The 19,199-nt window shown below is 36.2% G+C and overlaps 1 protein-coding gene across 3 annotated transcripts in view; it reads right to left on the minus strand.

The window, feature by feature from the left end:
- The window catches only part of LOC128229773 (sodium/hydrogen exchanger 10-like), a 216,996-nt gene that overhangs the window by 54,434 nt on the left and 143,363 nt on the right, over positions 1-19,199 (minus strand). The window contains exons 1-3 of one of the 3 annotated variants that reach the window (XM_052941593.1): positions 16,777-16,863; positions 9,624-9,767; positions 8,969-9,140 (exon numbers count right to left, since the gene is read on the minus strand). In XM_052941593.1, the coding sequence (XP_052797553.1) occupies positions 8,969-9,140; positions 9,624-9,767; positions 16,777-16,781 (321 nt within the window). In that variant the 5' untranslated portion in view covers positions 16,782-16,863. Of the gene's footprint in view, positions 1-8,968; positions 9,141-9,623; positions 9,768-16,221; positions 16,447-16,776; positions 16,864-19,199 lie in introns of those variants that run through there. The other 2 variants (XM_052941594.1, XM_052941592.1) reach the window with 2 other exon arrangements.

Raw genomic sequence — 19,199 nt, forward strand, 5'->3', positions numbered from 1 at the left:
GAAACAAACAAACAAATTATCTGATTATCTGTAATTTAATGCTTGTTGAGTTTGTTTGATAGTTTAATTAACGCACCGCTCTAATTTGATTCAATCATTGAAGTCTTTAGATGAAACAACCCTCCAAAATCATCACTTAATAACCGTTTCTAGTTCTTTATTTTCTGCAACAAACAAACTAATGTTTCAATCAATTTTCTTTTCACAAGTTTAATTATCATGCAGCAGTCAATTCACAGCGAAATCATCATAATCAATTATCGAGTTAACACAACATCACAGGTGCAATATTTAACGACGCACTGGCCGTCAAAACAAAACTGACACGCGATTCGCAAATTCCTAATACACAAAATCATTTTGACATGTTGGAACGAATATAATATGTCCGGTTTTGTGAGGTAAAATTACATTGACAACTAACAAATTTTCTCGATTTTTTGTCCGGTATCCAGAATTCCGTTTTGTAGGGGTTTTTTTACATTGAAAATAGAATGGGAAAACCGGGACTCTGAAAAAAGTGTGGAGTTCAGTTTAGTGAGTTTCTACTGTATTCAGGGGGATTTTTTTAACAGGTCTAAGTTGGCAAAAATTCAAAGTATTTTTAGACGCAAGTTCGAAAAAATGTATTGACATATATTTTGCTTTGAAAACCTTGTCTTTTTTTTTTAAATCAGGACATTTTTATCTCCCGGCTGGGGGATGGATCGAAATTCCGGGGGATTTTTTCCCCGCTGGATGATATGGCATGTATGATATAATGAAGTAATAAAAGGTTTCAATTGCAAAATCTTATGCCTGTATGAATTTATAATCACATGTTAAGTTTTAGTAATAACGAAAGAATTATTTGATTATCTTAAACATTTACTTCTATGGAGGCAGGAGCAAGCACATGATGGTCTCCACGAGCGCAGGAGAGTGCTAACAGAAAATGGACATGGTAAAGCACCCTTAACTCATATGCTTAAGCCCTCAATTAATTTGTTTTAATTATTAATACTGATTTTCCACGATTCTAGCAAATGCACCATACTGACATCACACTGACTGATCTGCTGTGCCAAGTAAATGACAAAATAGTTTATCCCATGAAGATATCATTACAGCAAAGTACTGAAATAATGAAAACACATTAATCACACTATTGAGGGTTGTTGACTTTTATGGAGTGTTTTGAAGAGCACTGACTGCCAGACTTGCATTTTGATTGATGAGTCTGACAGTTCTTCTTGCAATATGCATCAATAATGTTAATATACTGCTTCAAAACAAAATGATTAGTAAGAGAAAACAAGTGTCTACTACATCTGACAATAGCACAAAAAGTATGAAGCTAATGCCATCTAACCAAGATATAATCCTAAATCTGAGCACTGAACAGACTATGGATGATAAATATATGACTATGTACAATGTAAGTGAATGGCAATAAAGAGATAAGATCATGACCAGAAGATGGGTTGGTAACACTGCAGTTCTTTACTAGGTTTCAATTGAAAGTATGGCCAAGAAGATTAAAGGCGAGCTTTTTAAAAATTCAAGGTTTTTTACACAACCATAATTAAAACCAGAGTTAGGGACTTTGTAAACATTCTGTCTGGTAACATGTCTACTAAATTGTGTCAAAGGTTTAAGCTTTTGCACAATAGCAATGTGGTTGACATCAATTTAAGACTACTTCAACTTTTTTTTTGTTTTGAAAAAAACATATAAGCTAAAAATCTCTCATTATAAAACAGCAGGTACCATCTCCAGAAAGGACAATGCCATTTTTCTGGAGACGAAGATTGGTGAGATCAGTGGTCTAGGTATAGATGTCCACCTTTCCCCAAAGAGGACGTGGGTTCGATCCCCACTAGGGGTACTTTCTTGCGGCCTCTCAAAATGGAGCCCAGTTCTGGTTTCTACACAAAAAACGGCATTGAGAATGATTCTATTACCAAAAAACTTTTGTCAAAATCAAACTAAAAGAAATTAGTATAAAATATAAACTAAAAGGGCCAAGATGGCCCTATTTGCTCAAAAGGTTGGACAAAGGGTGACAAAGTGATTCAACGGACACCATACCCTCCCAAATGCTCGCCCATACAAAAACATGAAAAATATGATTTTATTTAAAAGGTTAGAAAAAGGCCATAATTAGGGATAATCAACAACTGCAGACTAATACAGACTTGCAACCTGTTAGATTTTTGGCAGTGGGATATTCCACAGGCTATTCATAATGGTTCTACTATTAGAGACCTGCTGATTATTCATCTATTTTATATCAGCACAAAGAATATAATGCAGCTTCATTGGTTTTAACGTGTCATACTTTCATCACTTTCCCTCGCCATATCTGTTCTTTCTTCTTTTGCCTTATTAGAAATGCCCGCCATGGCTTTGCAATAGTGTTTTGGGAATGTCAGGACATCCCAGATGATTGGGGACTGCTGTGTTGTACTATACCGCCATGTAGTTATAAACATGTTAAAAACTGTTTGCCATTTAGTAGTAAAACGGTCACCAGTTGATTGGTGACTGCTGTGTTGTACGGTACCACCATGTAGTTATAAACATGTTAAAAACTGTTTGCCATTTAGTAGTAAAACGGTCACCAGTTGATTGGGGACTGCTGTGTTGTACTGTACCACCATGTAGTAATAAACATGTTAAAAACTGTTTGCCATTTAGTAGCAAAACAGTCACCAGTTGATTGGTGACTGCTATGTTGTATTGTACCACCATGTAGTAATAAACATATTAAAAACTGTTTGCCATTTAGTAGTAAAACGGTCACCAGTTGATTGGTGACTGCTGTGTTGTACTATACCGCCATGTAGTAATAAACATGTTAAAAACTGTTTGCCATTTAGTAGTAAAACGGTCACCAGTTGATTGGTGACTGCTGTGTTGTACTGTACTACCATGTAGTAATAAACATGTTAAAAACTGTTTGTCATTTAGTAGAAAAACGGTCATCAGTTGATTGGTGACTGCTGTGTTGTACTGTACCACCATGTAGTTATAAACATGTTAAAAACTGTTTGCCATTTAGTAGTAAAACGGTCACCAGTTGATTGGGGACTGCTGTGTTGTACTGTACCACCATGTAGTAATAAACATGTTAAAAACTGTTTGCCATTTAGTAGCAAAACAGTCACCAGTTGATTGGTGACTGCTATGTTGTATTGTACCACCATGTAGTAATAAACATATTAAAAACTGTTTGCCATTTAGCAGAAAAACGGGCACCAGTTGATCGCTGACTGCTGTGTTGTACTGTACCACCATGTAGTTATAAACATGTTAAAAACTGTTCCCATTTAGTAGTAAAACGGTCACCAGTTAATTGGTGACTGCTGTGTTGTACTGTACCACCATGTAGTAATAAACATGTTAAAAACTGTTTGCCATTTAGTAGAAAAACGGTCACCAGTTGATTGGGGACTGCTGTGTTGTACTGTACCACCATGTAGTTATAAACATGTTAAAAACTGTTTGCCATTTAGTAGAAAAACGGTCACCAGTTGATTGGGGACTGCTGTGTTGTACTGTACCACCATGTAGTAATAAACATGTTAAAAACTGTTCCCATTTAGTAGAAAAACGGTCACCAGTTGATTGGTGACTGCTGTGTTGTACTGTACCACCATATAGTTATAAACATGTTAAAAACTGTTTGCCATTTAGTAGTAAAACAGTCACCAGTTGATTGGTGACTGCTGTGTTGTACTGTACCACCATGTAGTTATAAACATGTTAAAAACTGTTTGCCATTTAGTAGAAAAACGGTCACCAGTTGATTGGTGACTGCTGTGTTGTACTGTTCCACCATGTAGTAATAAACATGTTAAAAACTGTTCCCATTTAGTAAAAAAACGGTCACCAGTTAATTGGTGACTGCTGTGTTGTACTGTACCACCATGTAGTAATAAACATGTTAAAAACTGTTTGCCATTTAGTAGAAAAACGGTCACCAGTTGATTGGTGACTGCTGTGTTGTACTGTTCCACCATGTAGTAATAAACATGTTAAAAACTGTTCCCATTTAGTAAAAAAACGGTCACCAGTTAATTGGTGACTGCTGTGTTGTACTGTACCACCATGTAGTAATAAACATGTTAAAAACTGTTTGCCATTTAGTAGTAAAACGGTCACCAGTTGATTGGTGACTGCTATGTTGTATTGTACCACCATGTAGTAATAAACATATTAAAAACTGTTTGCCATTTAGTAGTAAAACGGTCACCAGTTGATTGGTGACTGCTGTGTTGTACTATACCGCCATGTAGTAATAAACATGTTAAAAACTGTTTGCCATTTAGTAGTAAAACGGTCACCAGTTGATTGGTGACTGCTGTGTTGTACTGTACTACCATGTAGTAATAAACATGTTAAAAACTGTTTGTCATTTAGTAGAAAAACGGTCATCAGTTGATTGGTGACTGCTGTGTTGTACTGTACCACCATGTAGTTATAAACATGTTAAAAACTGTTTGCCATTTAGTAGTAAACGGTCACCAGTTGATTGGGGACTGCTGTGTTGTACTGTACCACCATGTAGTAATAAACATGTTAAAAACTGTTTGCCATTTAGTAGCAAAACAGTCACCAGTTGATTGGTGACTGCTATGTTGTATTGTACCACCATGTAGTAATAAACATATTAAAAACTGTTTGCCATTTAGCAGAAAAACGGGCACCAGTTGATCGCTGACTGCTGTGTTGTACTGTACCACCATGTAGTTATAAACATGTTAAAAACTGTTCCCATTTAGTAGTAAAACGGTCACCAGTTAATTGGTGACTGCTGTGTTGTACTGTACCACCATGTAGTAATAAACATGTTAAAAACTGTTTGCCATTTAGTAGAAAAACGGTCACCAGTTGATTGGGGACTGCTGTGTTGTACTGTACCACCATGTAGTTATAAACATGTTAAAAACTGTTTGCCATTTAGTAGAAAAACGGTCACCAGTTGATTGGGGACTGCTGTGTTGTACTGTACCACCATGTAGTAATAAACATGTTAAAAACTGTTCCCATTTAGTAGAAAAACGGTCACCAGTTGATTGGTGACTGCTGTGTTGTACTGTACCACCATATAGTTATAAACATGTTAAAAACTGTTTGCCATTTAGTAGTAAAACAGTCACCAGTTGATTGGTGACTGCTGTGTTGTACTGTACCACCATGTAGTTATAAACATGTTAAAAACTGTTTGCCATTTAGTAGAAAAACGGTCACCAGTTGATTGGTGACTGCTGTGTTGTACTGTTCCACCATGTAGTAATAAACATGTTAAAAACTGTTCCCATTTAGTAAAAAAACGGTCACCAGTTAATTGGTGACTGCTGTGTTGTACTGTACCACCATGTAGTAATAAACATGTTAAAAACTGTTTGCCATTTAGTAGAAAAACGGTCACCAGTTGATTGGTGACTGCTGTGTTGTACTGTTCCACCATGTAGTAATAAACATGTTAAAAACTGTTCCCATTTAGTAAAAAAACGGTCACCAGTTAATTGGTGACTGCTGTGTTGTACTGTACCACCATGTAGTAATAAACATGTTAAAAACTGTTTGCCATTTAGTAGTAAAACGGTCACCAGTTGATTGGTGACTGCTGTGTTGCACTGTACCACCATGTAGTTATAAACATGTTAAAAACTGTTTGCCATTTAGTAGTAAAACGGTCACCAGTTGATTGGGGACTGCTGTGTTGTACTGTACCACCATGTAGTAATAAACATGTTAAAAACTGTTTGCCATTTAGTAGAAAAACAGTCACCAGTTGATTGGTGACTGCTGTGTTGTACTGTACCACCATGTAGTTATAAACATGTTAAAAACTGTTTGCCATTTAGTAGAAAAATGGTCACCAGTTGATTAGTGACTGCTGTGTTGTACTGTACCACCATGTAGTAATAAACATGTTAAAAACTGTTCCCATTTAGTAGAAAAACGGTCACTTGTTGATCGGTGACTGCTGTGTTGTACTGTACCACCATGTAGTTATAAACATGTTAAAAACTGTTTGCCATTTAGTAGTAAAACGGTCACCAGTTGATTGATGACTGCTGTGTTGTACTGTACCACAATGTAGTAATAAACATGTTAAAAACTGTTTGCCATTTAGTAGAAAAATGGTCACCAGTTGATTAGTGACTGCTGTGTTGTACTGTACCACCATGTAGTAATAAACATGTTAAAAACTGTTCCCATTTAGTAGAAAAACGGTCACTTGTTGATCGGTGACTGCTGTGTTGTACTGTACCACCATGTAGTTATAAACATGTTAAAAACTGTTTGCCATTTAGTAGTAAAACGGTCATCTGTTGATTGGGGACTGCTGTGTTGTACTGTACCACAATGTAGTAATAAACATGTTAAAAACTGTTTGCCATTTAGTAGAAAAACGGTCACCAGTTGATTGGTGACTGCTTTGTTGTACTGTACCACAATGTAGTTATAAACATGTTAAAAACTGTTTGCCATTTGGTAAAAAAACGGTCACCAGTTGATTGGTGACTGCTGTGTTGTACTGTACCACCATGTAGTAATAAACATGTTAAAAACTGTTCCCATTTAGTAAATAAACGGTCACCAGTTAATTGGTGACTGCTGTGTTGTACTGTACCACCATGTAGTAATAAACATGTTAAAAACTGTTCCCATTTAGTAAAAAAAATGATCACCAGTTGATTGGTGACTGCTGTATTGTACTATACCACCATGTAGTAATAAACATGTTAAAAACTGTTCCCATTTAGTAGAAAAACGGTCACTTGTTGATTGGTGACTGCTGTGTTGTACTGTACCACCATGTAGTTATAAACATATTAAAAACTGTTTCCCATTTAGTAGTAAAACGGTCACCAGTTGATTGGTGACTGCTGTATTGTACTATACCACCATGTAGTTATAAACATGTTAAAAACTGTTTCCCATTTAGTAGTAAAACGGTCACCAGTTGATTGGGGACTGCTGTGTTGTACTGTTCCGCCATGTAGTAATAAACATGTTAAAAACTGTTACCATTTAGAAGAAAAACGGTCACTAGTTGATCGGTGACTGCTGTGTTGTACTGTTCCACCATGTAGTTATAAACATATTAAAAACTGTTTGCCATTTAGTAGAAAAACGGTCACCAGTTGATTGGTGACTGCTGTGTTGTACTGTACCACCATGGTACAAAACTTTAAGCATGAAAATTAACAAAGAGCAATAATTTTAAAACTAAGAAAGCAAGAGTTACTGTTATTGTGCACTGCACTTGCCCTCCATGAGATCTATCTACATATGAAGTTTCAAGTTGATAACTCTTATATTCTACAAGATATGCCCGGGACAAAACTTTAAGCGTGAAAAATAACAAAGGGCAATAACTCTAAAAATATGGAAGCAAGAGTAACAGTTCTTGTGCACTGCACTTGCCCTCAATTAGATCTATCTACATATGAAATTTCAAGTTGATACCACTAATAGTTTAGGAGATATACCCCGGACAAGCGAAAATGGGACGCGGACGCCGCCGCCACCGCCGACGCCGTGTTGTTTAATTCAACAGCAAAAACCAACAGCCAAATAGAATGTTGTAAAAACCAATGGCTGAAGTTTGTCAGCTTGTCAGAATTTTGTTGTGGCTTGTTTGAGACCTCCAACTGAATAACAGAGCATTGAGTTGGGGCCAACATCCTGTCAAATCAAGTATTATTCCCTGACAGGATGCCTGAGTTTACTATATACCTTCTGCATTACAGAATTATTACATGATAAATGTGCCAAAAAACAACAATAACATGAAGTGGTCACAAAAAGGTATAGATTATACAGCGAAATATTCAAGTAAATTCTATTTATGTTTAAAAGATTTATTTCTGACGCAGGAAAGACTCAATGACTGGAGGTTTACTTATTGCATAAATCATAAACACTTCATCCTGACATTACAAACACAACAGATTCTTGTTTTTGTCCCTTCCAAATATGTTCCAAACATAATTACATCCACGAGAATAGACCCTGACATTAAACATAAAAAAGACGTAGGAACTATTTTTAGTAAATAATTTTTCCTTATTCTTTATAATGAATTTTCCACCTTCAGGACATATACCACTGTCAGAGTGGGAAGAGACAATGTCAACAATGCCTGAGTTGGAAAGAATAAATTCGATGATTCCCATGGGAATATGGCTAACAACAGACATGAAAGTCATTATGCTAAACAGGCAACCAAATGTTCCTATTTGAGAATCGGGACATCATATGATGAAATATCAGGTTATCCCATTTTACTGTTTGATATACCAAAAATATATATATTTTAATCACCATAACATGTTTTGTAACAACTAAAAATTCATCAATGCAATAAAGAACTGTGACGAAACCATATTGGGTATTAGAAATTATAGCCTATTAATTTCTTGTGTGAGTTGAAAAAAAAGCAGCTGCTTTTCTCCTTAATTTTATGAAAACATCCAAAACTGAAAATTACTCTAGTTAAGTATTGGATGTGTTTAGTTTTGCTCAAACATTCATACTTAGTTTCATGACCATGACCTTAACCATGAATCTTTACTAAACTTAAGGTTGGAAACAATTCTCTATTTTTAATAGCCTTGATCTTGACCCAATACCCCTGAAAAGTAATTACAGGCTAGCTCTAAACATAAGCTACCTAAAGCTACCTAAACACCCAGTTTCATGACTATCCATCTACTATAACTAAATCTGAATGGCTGAAACTTATGTTTGAACTGAACTACATCCACTGCATCCCCACACAGAATACTCAGAGCCGACTTACCCTGACCACACCTCTCCTATTTAACCACCTGCAGAGCCAGGGCCAGACCTCCAGCCACTGCATCCCCACACAGAATAATCAGAGCCCACTTACCATGTCCCCCCCCCCCCACTTTCTCCTGTTCAACCACAAGCTTCATGCCACAGAATACTCAGAGCGACTTACCCTGACCCCTACTTTCTCCTGGTCAATCTTGTCATGATGAGCCACCTGCAGGGCCAAGGCCAGACCAACTGCCCCCCTCAGGCCACCCCAGGTCATCACTGCGCCCTCCTTCCAGGTTAAACCATACCCTGTGTGTCGTAGTATAGGACTGAATATGGCTATCACAAGACCCCTACAACAACAAAAACAACAGCATGAAACTGCTGCTTCAAATAATGTAATTATAATGATAGACGCTACATGAAAATGAATCTGTATGCATATAATGCTATATCACGAAGTACATGTATATGCACAATGTACAAGATTCAACCATCCAGCAGTTATCAACCAATCAAATCTTGTAAATGTGCAAACTAGTATGACAACTTATTTACCAAGCTTTCATACACTTGGCTTCAGCAGGGAATTATCTGTCACGTCATAATGAAACACATATGCACAGGGCAGAAATGCCATAACAAAATGTACAAAAGCAGAGGAAAGTAATTTATACCAGTATCAGTGCATCAACAAAAAAACTACATGATTAAAAAGTGATTTCTGGAACAAATTTGAAACTCAGCTGCAACTTATGCATGTATAGATATCTACATGTCTTGCTGTGCTTTCTGAAAATAAGCATTTCACACATCTAATATAGGTGTAAACAAACCTGATGACGAAGCAGCCGAGGTAGACAGAGAACATGTAAAACCAGTCGATGCCGTGCAGTTCAAAGATGGCCTTCTCGGAGATCACCATGCCAACAATAATGAATATAAGAGTGTTCGCAAGGTAAGCCATTGTCTCCCAGAACCTGCAAACAGAACAGAAATGGATGAAATATACAGTATGTTTAGATTCCAGAAAAAATATTTTTCAAGGCAGAAGAAAAACACCCCAATGATAAAAATAGAGGTCATGCTTTGATTGATACTGTTCATTGAAATAAATTATATGAACAAAAATAAATCTAGATTTATCACTGAATGTGATTAATACATTTACACCACCCTCAAAGGAAATGGCAGCGAAATATTCAGAAATCCCACCTTGATTTGACAATGCTGTGGATAAAATTATTTTTCATTTACACTGCACCTTTTCTTGTCCGGCTTTCCATTGTATGAAGCTTAGTTTTTAAGCTATGCTCCCAACAAGAAAAAGTAGCAAAGGGCAATAACTCTGTAATAATCTAATAATGAGTTGAGGTTCTTGTGCACTGCACATCCTCTTATTGTGATTTACCATTGTGTTAAGTTTAATTAAGTTCCATTCAGTAATATGCAAGTTATGCTCTGGACATGTAAATGTAACAAATGGCAATAACTACGTAATTAGCTGTAAAAAAGTTATGCTCACACTTGTACACTGTACTTCTTCTCACTGTGCTTTTCCATTGTATGAAAAATTAAATTCAAACAAGTAATTTTCAAGATATGCTCCAGACAAGGAAAATTGCAACATACCAATCAACCAACTGCAGGGTGACCTCGTAAAACTTGTGAAGGGGGTATAATACAACTAGACGTTAAATGACGACATATCAAGCTCGTTGAAAGATCCTTTGACACAGACATTTAATGCTCTTACCTGCAATGCCATTCAGAATAACATGGTGTTGAACAATACATGTACCTGCCAAACCATGCCTCAGCCTAGTCAACCTCCATGGGAAGTTTTTTTGAAAATCCTAAAATGTATGGTAAAGATACAGCCACGCTCAGTCCATACAAGTCCTATCAACAGTTCACAGTTTGACATTAAACTTTTAAGTGTGACTTTGATTTAAGGTACAGACATGGGTCTTGACAAGCCACCTCATCATGGTAAACTTTCATGGTAAGGCTTTCGAAAATCCTGTAATGCATGGTCAAGATACAGCCCAGACAAAGATCATTTCAACCTTTGCCCTCCAATCGTGACCTGATCTTTGGGTGCACCTGGGTCTTTTGCGCAACACACCAGCTCATCATGGTGAAACTTAATGGCAAGTTTTTTTTATATCCTATAATACATGGTCAAATTCAGTACAGACAGACAAATGCACTCACGCATTCGCACACTCATGCACGTAAACAGAACCGCCATTGTGTCATCTATGCCTGGCTCACAGCAAGCAGGCTGGACAGTAAAAATGATTGTATATTACAGTTTATCTTTGAGTGTTTGGTGTTATTCTTGGATAAAATCACATTTTGTTGCATCTTAATGTAATACAAAATGACAAAGACACCGACTTTGCTCAGATTGCATCAGCCAAAATTAAGAAGTCCAATACAAAATGTCCAATTGACTTATGATGTATGATAAAATCATACATGTGAACTCTACCGGCAATTGGTAAAATATACCGCTTTTGAGACCCTTCTAACGCCATACCGCTTTCCCGTCATTTTGGCGGGAAAATTGACATACACAATTCTGCAGTGTTCTGCACTTACACTCCGACTTATTTTGGCAGTCTGGTTTGATTTTTTAGCAGCTCTTCTGAATATAAACTTGTTTTTACAGGTCAGAGGTAATATTCCTTCTGTTTCTCAATCAAAAACACTGACATTTGACAAGTCTCTTAACCATGACGTATTTTATGCATATTTTCCGAAAATCTAAAAATAGTAACAAATATCAAGTTTTTGTTCACATAGTTTCAATCATCGTTTTTGACTGAAAATTAAAGGAATAAGAAATTCTAACGCTTTAGACCCAAAACTACGGCTTTTTAGACCTAAATCTACCTCTCTGTCATTGCCAAAGGTTCACATGTCTGATAAAATCATATGTAATGAATGAACCATATGTTCCAACAAATGCACCCAGGGTTTTTCATTTTTAGACACTTCAGCACTTGATATTAAACATTGGTAATCACTTTTGAGCACATTTTTTGTTGTGCCCCCTCTTATGTAAAATCCTGGATCTGCCCATGAAACTCTTGGGCACAAAGATAATGGTGTTGGCATGTTATCAGTTTGAAAAACATTAGGAGGGATGCAGGAAATCAACAGATATAAATTGTCACAATAGTACAATCTAACACATGGAAACATAGATATTGACATTTCATCAGTCTACGGAATATAAAACTTATTTCTGTAAGATTTTGAATAATTTCATGCAATTTGAATTATTTTTTAAGTCTTCAAGGTGAAAAACATAGCTTTGGCATTCCTCAACAACAACCTATTATGCAATGACATTTCACAGCTCTTCTAGGCAATCAAAATTGATGACTTTATAATCATGATTCATGCCACTTCTGTTTTTGTCATTTGTTAATGCAATAATACCATGCAACAATTTCACTGAAAATTGAATATAAATCTTAAGGAAAAGTTTACAAAACCAAATGATCTTATAACTCTAGCAGGGAAGTTCTCCTTTAAAACAATTTAAAGCATGGTTTGGACAATTTGAATTAAGTACTGGTATAACATCAACAACAGGGCCTTCTGGTATCACATCAACTACAGAGCCTTAAGGTAGAACATCAACCACAGGGTCTTAAGGTATTTCATCAACTACACAGCCTTCTGGTATCACATCAACTACAGGGTCTTAAGGTAGAACATTAACTACAGGGTCTTAAGGTATTTCATCAACTACACAGCCTTCTGGTATCACATCAACTACAGGGTCTTAATGTTTTTCATCAACTACACAGCCTTCTGGTATCACATCAACTACAGAGCCTTAAGGTAGAACATCAACCACAGGGTCTTAAGGTTTTTCATCAACTACACAGCCTTCTGGTATCACATCAACTACATTGCCTTCTGATATCACATCAACTACAAGGCCTTCAGGTATTTCATCAACTACAGGGCCTTCAGGTATTTCATCAATTACAGGGCCTTCTGATATCATATCAACTACAGGGCTTTCTGGTATTACATCAACTGAAGAGCCTTAAGATGTCACATCAACTACAGGGCCTTAAGGTATCACATCAACTACAGGGCCTTAAGGTATCACATCAACTACAGGACCTTAAGGTATCACATCAACTACAGGGCCTTCTGATATCACATAAACTACAAAGTCTTAATGTATCACATCAACTACAGGGCCTTTTGATATTTCATCAACTACTTTTGGTTCATTTATACTATACTTTCTTCTATTGTGTTTTACTATTGTTTAAAGCTAAATTACATTCTGTCCTGTATTTTTCAAGTTATGCTCCAGACATGAAAAAGGTAAAAAAAGTACAATTACTTTGTAAATAACTAAAATAGAGTTATAATTCCTGTACACCACACCTGATCTCATGTTGCTATTCCATTGTATAATGTTTTATTAGATGGTGATTCATAGTTTTCAAAAAAGGGCAATAACTCTTCAATAAGCTGAGATACAGTTCAGGTTGTTGTACACTGCCTTTTTTCACTTTGTGCTTTGCCATAATATGATGTTTTAATGAATCCCATCTCATAGTTCTCAAGTTTTAATTTCAGTTAATTCCATAATGCAGTTTACAGGTTATTGTCCCTAAAAAACTATGACAACTGAAATACATAACAAAGGACAAAAAATATTTTTATAAAATAGACTTATGGTTCTTGTACACGGCACTTCCTCTTAAAGAGCTTTACCATTGTATGAAGATTTACTTGATTCCATCTTCTAATTTTCAAGTTATGCTCATATATCCCCTATTGTTCAGGTAATAAAGAGTTTGAATTCTCAGTAACAGAGGGAATTGGAATAAGTTTCTAAACCAAATAATGCATGTTGACTTATGTTCACCCTAGTTATAAAGACCATTATAGGAATGGCCAGCAATATCACCTCATTACTATAGCAATGCCAATGGTAACATATAATTTACCAAGAACTGCATTTATTGGTAAAGCTTCGAATGCTGAAATATATCTTTGAAATGGTTTCTCATAAAAAACCCTTCACAACTGTTGAAAACCAGTTTAATCGCATGGTAGATATTTTTGTGGAATCTGCTGAGACTGCCAGCAGTGTTTGCTGTAGCGTTCTACCAAGAGGACTAGAAAAAACAATATTGAGAAATATTGGAATTTTTGCAAAGGGACTATCTAATGCTGGATATATTTTACTAGGTAGGTGCTATAATGACTGTATTGTATTGTGTAATAAAAATAATGAAACCTTATCTGATACACTATTGCATTAAATTGGTAAATATTAAGATAATACACTACAATCATTTACACAAAATAAGGAAATGTAGACGACAAATATTTTTTTGACTAAAACTAAAATCTTCATCATTAATTTTATTATTATAATTATTATTATTATTATTATTGTCATGGTTGCTGAACATATTTTTTTTGGCCATGATTTTTTTCATTAATGACATTCAATTGAAACAACATCTGAATGTGTAGATTGAAACATTCTTTTTTATCAGTCAGTTAACATTCTTGTCAAAATGATGAGACTTGCCTCGCGTAATTATGCCTTGAATTGTCTTTGAAATTTTTTAAATGAACAGGTTAAATGTATCTACGTTCATAGCTGTTTAAACTCACAAGCCTATGACAGTAGTTTGGCTTTTTGTCCAACATCAAAATTTTTGTACACACGCCACAAATAATAGCAACTGCATGGACTTGTTATTAATTAACGAGGATTTTAAAGCTGCACTCTCACAGATATACCGTTTTTACATTTCCTTTATTCTTTGTCTTGGAAAGGGCAAATTTTTGCATAAGTATCTGCAAACCAACGATAAAAGATTACTGACAAAAGATCAGATCACCGAATTTCATATTTCCATTCGAAAATTCATGTTTTATGGCTTAAACTGTTACGAACGGTTAAGAAAAATGCATAAAACATCAATTTTTGAACTAAATATAAAAATCTGCGATCTAATTTTTTGTCAGCAGTCTAACATAACTAGTTTCCATGCATTTTCGCAAAAATGCCTCGTTTCAAGACAAAAAATTAAAAAGTTGTCAAAACGTTCAATCTGTGAGAGTGCAGCTTTAAGCCATTGAAACAAAAGTAAAAGAAAACAGAATTATTTATTCATTGTAATTAATTCTCCAGTACTCTTTGTACCGATACCCAACATTTCTATTTTCTAAACATTGGAAAATAAAATCAAACAAAAATCATAATGGTTTCCAGAGTAAACCAATCAGTGGAATTTCAATGACACCTTCTGTAACAGTGATGATAGAATTTTCAAAATGGTACTTCCTTAACACAGAAAAATATAACCAGTCATCTCTGTATTGATAGAATCAACTTTGACCCAGCAGGAAAAGCATTGTTGAAAAACATGATGAGTGAAATCTGTATGAACTTCTATGAGAACTATGGACAAAATGACATGTCAAGAGCAGGACTGGTGAAAGAAATTAACTTTGTTGGTAACTAACTTGACAAGAGGTGAAAGAGACTGATGAAACCATCAGTTCACAAAACATGATTGTATGACTGTGCAGCACCTGTCTTGGTACTGAATGGGCAACAGGCAACAGACTCAGTTCAGAAGGAAGGGGCGAATCCAGGAATTGACATTAGAGGGGGTTTAAAATGTTGGCAGGGGGGTTCTCCCCCAAGAATTTGTAACAATTCAAGTTCGAAATGGTGTATTTTTAGATTTTGAGCACTTTTTCTCCGATATTGACAGAAAAAGTCAACTTGGATGATGTTAGTTGAAGGTGCAACAAACTGGTGTTGTTTTTTCCCCCAAGTGTACTACTGATATATATACAATAGTGACAATACAGTAATAGGGAACCAGCCTGTTTGCATGTTTACGAGTCTCAAGAAAAAACACCTGTTTTACCTCCGTTACATACATGATTAATCAACTGGTTAATATATAGATGGGAAAAGGATCAAATTTAAATTTTGGAGTAACAATTTTTTGTATATCTAGTTGGGAAACTGAGATATGATTAGCTATAAAAAAGAGTTTGTTTAATATCTAGATGGGCAGCAGAGATGACCAGTGAAACAAAGAGATTGGAAAATCAAACATGTTTGTATCCTGAAAGGCAATAGAACTGGCTAGTGGAGCAAAGAGGTTGGGGGAAAAACATGTGTGCTCCTAATTAAATGGGCAAATGGTGTATTTACAGGCATAGTGTTACTTCTTTGTATATAGATTTAAGGCAACACTGCTGGCAAGTGAAACCAAGATTTTTTTGTAATAAACTTGATTGTCAGTTATTGGAAAAAGAACTAGTTATGAAACAAAGAAGTTAAAGAAACAAAACCATTTTGTGTCTATATGGCAACCAAACCAGCTTACAAAACAATCAAAATACATATACCGTATTTCCTCGACTATAAGGCGATCCGCTTATAAGACGATCCCCTAACTTTGCCCACGAAATCTGGTACTTTTTGTTTCGACTCATTTATAAGACGGGGTAAATTTTTAAGCAAATCTAAAATCCTTTACTTCCTCCAAATGTGTGAAAATGTTCATGGTCAACAGACAATTATCGACTTTCGCGGTAAATTTGTTGTTTTGGTTGAAGAAAATGGCGGGAAAGTGTGAGTTCTCTATTTGGAGGTAGGTTAATAATTAGTACACGGTCACGTGTTTAAGGTTGCAGGACAGGACGTTACTTATCAGAATTGGAATAATTTTGGTTAACCCAATTAAAATCAAAAGATTGACCATTATGTTGTGATCAATAAACCGTAATTAACACCATGAAATAAATGGCTTCAATAACAAAACTGCGAAAAGCCGAGGCAATGCATGAATAGGTGTTTGTTTAGCAATAGACAATATTGTCCCTTGATTGGCGACGATTATAAAGGATTTATATTTGCATTGTAATTTGTCTGCATAATCAAATTGGCAGTTAGGTACCTACATCATATTAAGTTTCCAATTTACTGTTTTGATATATCTGTCAAACTAATTAAACAGACACGCGCCATGAGAAAAATGCAGATTAAACAGTACACTGTGTGACGTCGGAGCACGAGCCGTGAAGAGATTTTGTGTCGTTGTTTACTTAATCGCCCCATACTTGCATCAGTAGACGATATACCGGTTAGTCGAATACCCTATGTAAAATATTATTGATTTTGACTTGAATCTTTTTTTAATATTTTATCGACTCGCTTATAAGACTTCAGGTTAAAAATTTGGGACCCAATTTCCCCGTCTTATAGTCGAGAAAATATGGTGGATCACTGAGCTGCTGTAAGTAATCCTTAAAAACTATTGCCTTGTATTAGGAATGCAAAGAAGTTGCTGGTATGTTGTAATTTTCTATGACTAAGCATACACTTAAGAAAACATCTGAAAAAAACCTTAGACATGATTTGCAGACAATAAAAAAACTTCCTTTATCATATTAACACTAGACTTTAGGCTGTTACAAATGAGAAAACACTCAGAATTGACTATGACACTGGGGCAGGCTGCCTATATCCCCCCTGGAAGGAAATGTACTACTTATATAATGTTAGGTACAAATTATTTAATGTAATTAAGGAATTTTTAGAAATGGGATTGTTAAAGTGGGTGTTGATGTTTTTTTTGTCTTTTGTATGCCCTGGTGAATGTAATAATAAAAACTTACTGGCACTGAATAAAAGGTAAACGGACATTTGCCCCCCCGGACATTTGCCCCCCCCGGATGTTTGCCCCCCTTTTGGACCATGGCGGACATTTGCCCCCCCCGCCGTTTTCGAGGGGGCGGACATTTGCCCCCCCTCAATGTTCGAGGGGGCGGACATTTGCCCCCCCTCCATTTTCGATGGGGCGGACATTTGCGATAACTTTAATAATCTTACAAACTATCAACACCACATTACATTGTTGTCTTACCTAAGCCTACATCGTCACATGTGTGACCTGAACGGTGTAATCTGTATTTATATGTAATTAGTGACAAACATACAAACTGGTGTAAATCGGTTGGCAGTTTGCACGTAAATTGAACAAATAGTTAAAGAAAAAAATGTTCATTTTTTTTATATATTAATATATTTTTAATATCTTGGTATAAACTTATAAAACCGGGGGGGGCAAATGTCCGCCCCCTCGAAAACGGCGGGGGGGCAAATGTCCGCCCCCTCGAAAACGGCGGGGGGGCAAATGTCCGCGATGGTCCAAAAGGGGGGCAAACATCCGGGGGGGGGCAAACATCCGGGGGGGCAAATGTCCTAGAATCGAATAAAAACCTGCCTAGGATGATCGATGCTGTATGTACTAGAACAATGGACATAAAATGTTCCACGATAAATTGCATAAGTGCACCTCCAAACTACTGGGCTGTTACAACTCAGTAGGTAAAAACGTTTTTGAATCTCAATGTTTACTAGGATAAGACAAGATCTTCTATTGTATGGTTTTCAGAAATTGATTAACATAAACTGATTTGGTGTTCCAGTATTTTATTCCTTTTTTTGCATTGAAATAACTCCTAATGCATTTTCCATGCATTACACCACCATGAGGTGTCTCCAGTATTTAGATGCTTTAACAATACAGTGCCAACCAAATCAAATACTCCTGATCATTTTAACATCCTAGGGATGCAATCAGGAAGCTGTTCCAATAGCTGTCCTGCAATGCACCAGTCAATAGTAGTTAAGGTATTTGATAAACTACAGGGCCTTCAGGTATTTCATCAACTACAGGGCCTTCTGATATCACATCAACTACACGGCCTTAAGGTATTTCATCAAATACAGGGCCTTATGGTATCACATCAACTACAGGGCCTTCTGATATCACATCAACTACACTGCCTTAAGGTTTACATCAACTACAGGGCCTTAAGGTATTTCATCAACTACAGGGCCTTCTGGTATTACACCAACTACAGGGCCTTTTGATATTACATCAACTACACAGCCTTCTGGTATTACATCAACTACAGGGCCTTAAGGTATTACATCAATTACAGGGCCTTCTGGTATTTCATCAACTACAGGGCCTTTCGGTATCACATCAACTACAGGGCCTTAAGGTATTTCATCAAATACAGGGCCTTAAGGTATTACATCAATTACAGGGCCTTCTGGTATTTCATCAACTACAGGGCCTTTCGGTATCACGTCAACTACAGGGCCTTAAGGTATTTCATCAAATACAGGGCCTTAAGGTATCACATCAACTACAGGGCCTTCTGATATCACCTCCGGGCCTTCTGGTATTAAATCAACTACAGGGCGTTTTGATATTACATCTACTTCACAGCCTTCTGATATTTTATCAACTGCAGGGCCTTTCGGAATCACATCAACTGCAGGGCCTTAATGTATCACATCAACTACAGGG

The sequence above is a fragment of the Mya arenaria genome, chromosome 4 (genome assembly GCF_026914265.1).
Source record: "Mya arenaria isolate MELC-2E11 chromosome 4, ASM2691426v1".
NCBI classification, from domain to species: Eukaryota; Metazoa; Mollusca; class Bivalvia; order Myida; family Myidae; genus Mya; species Mya arenaria.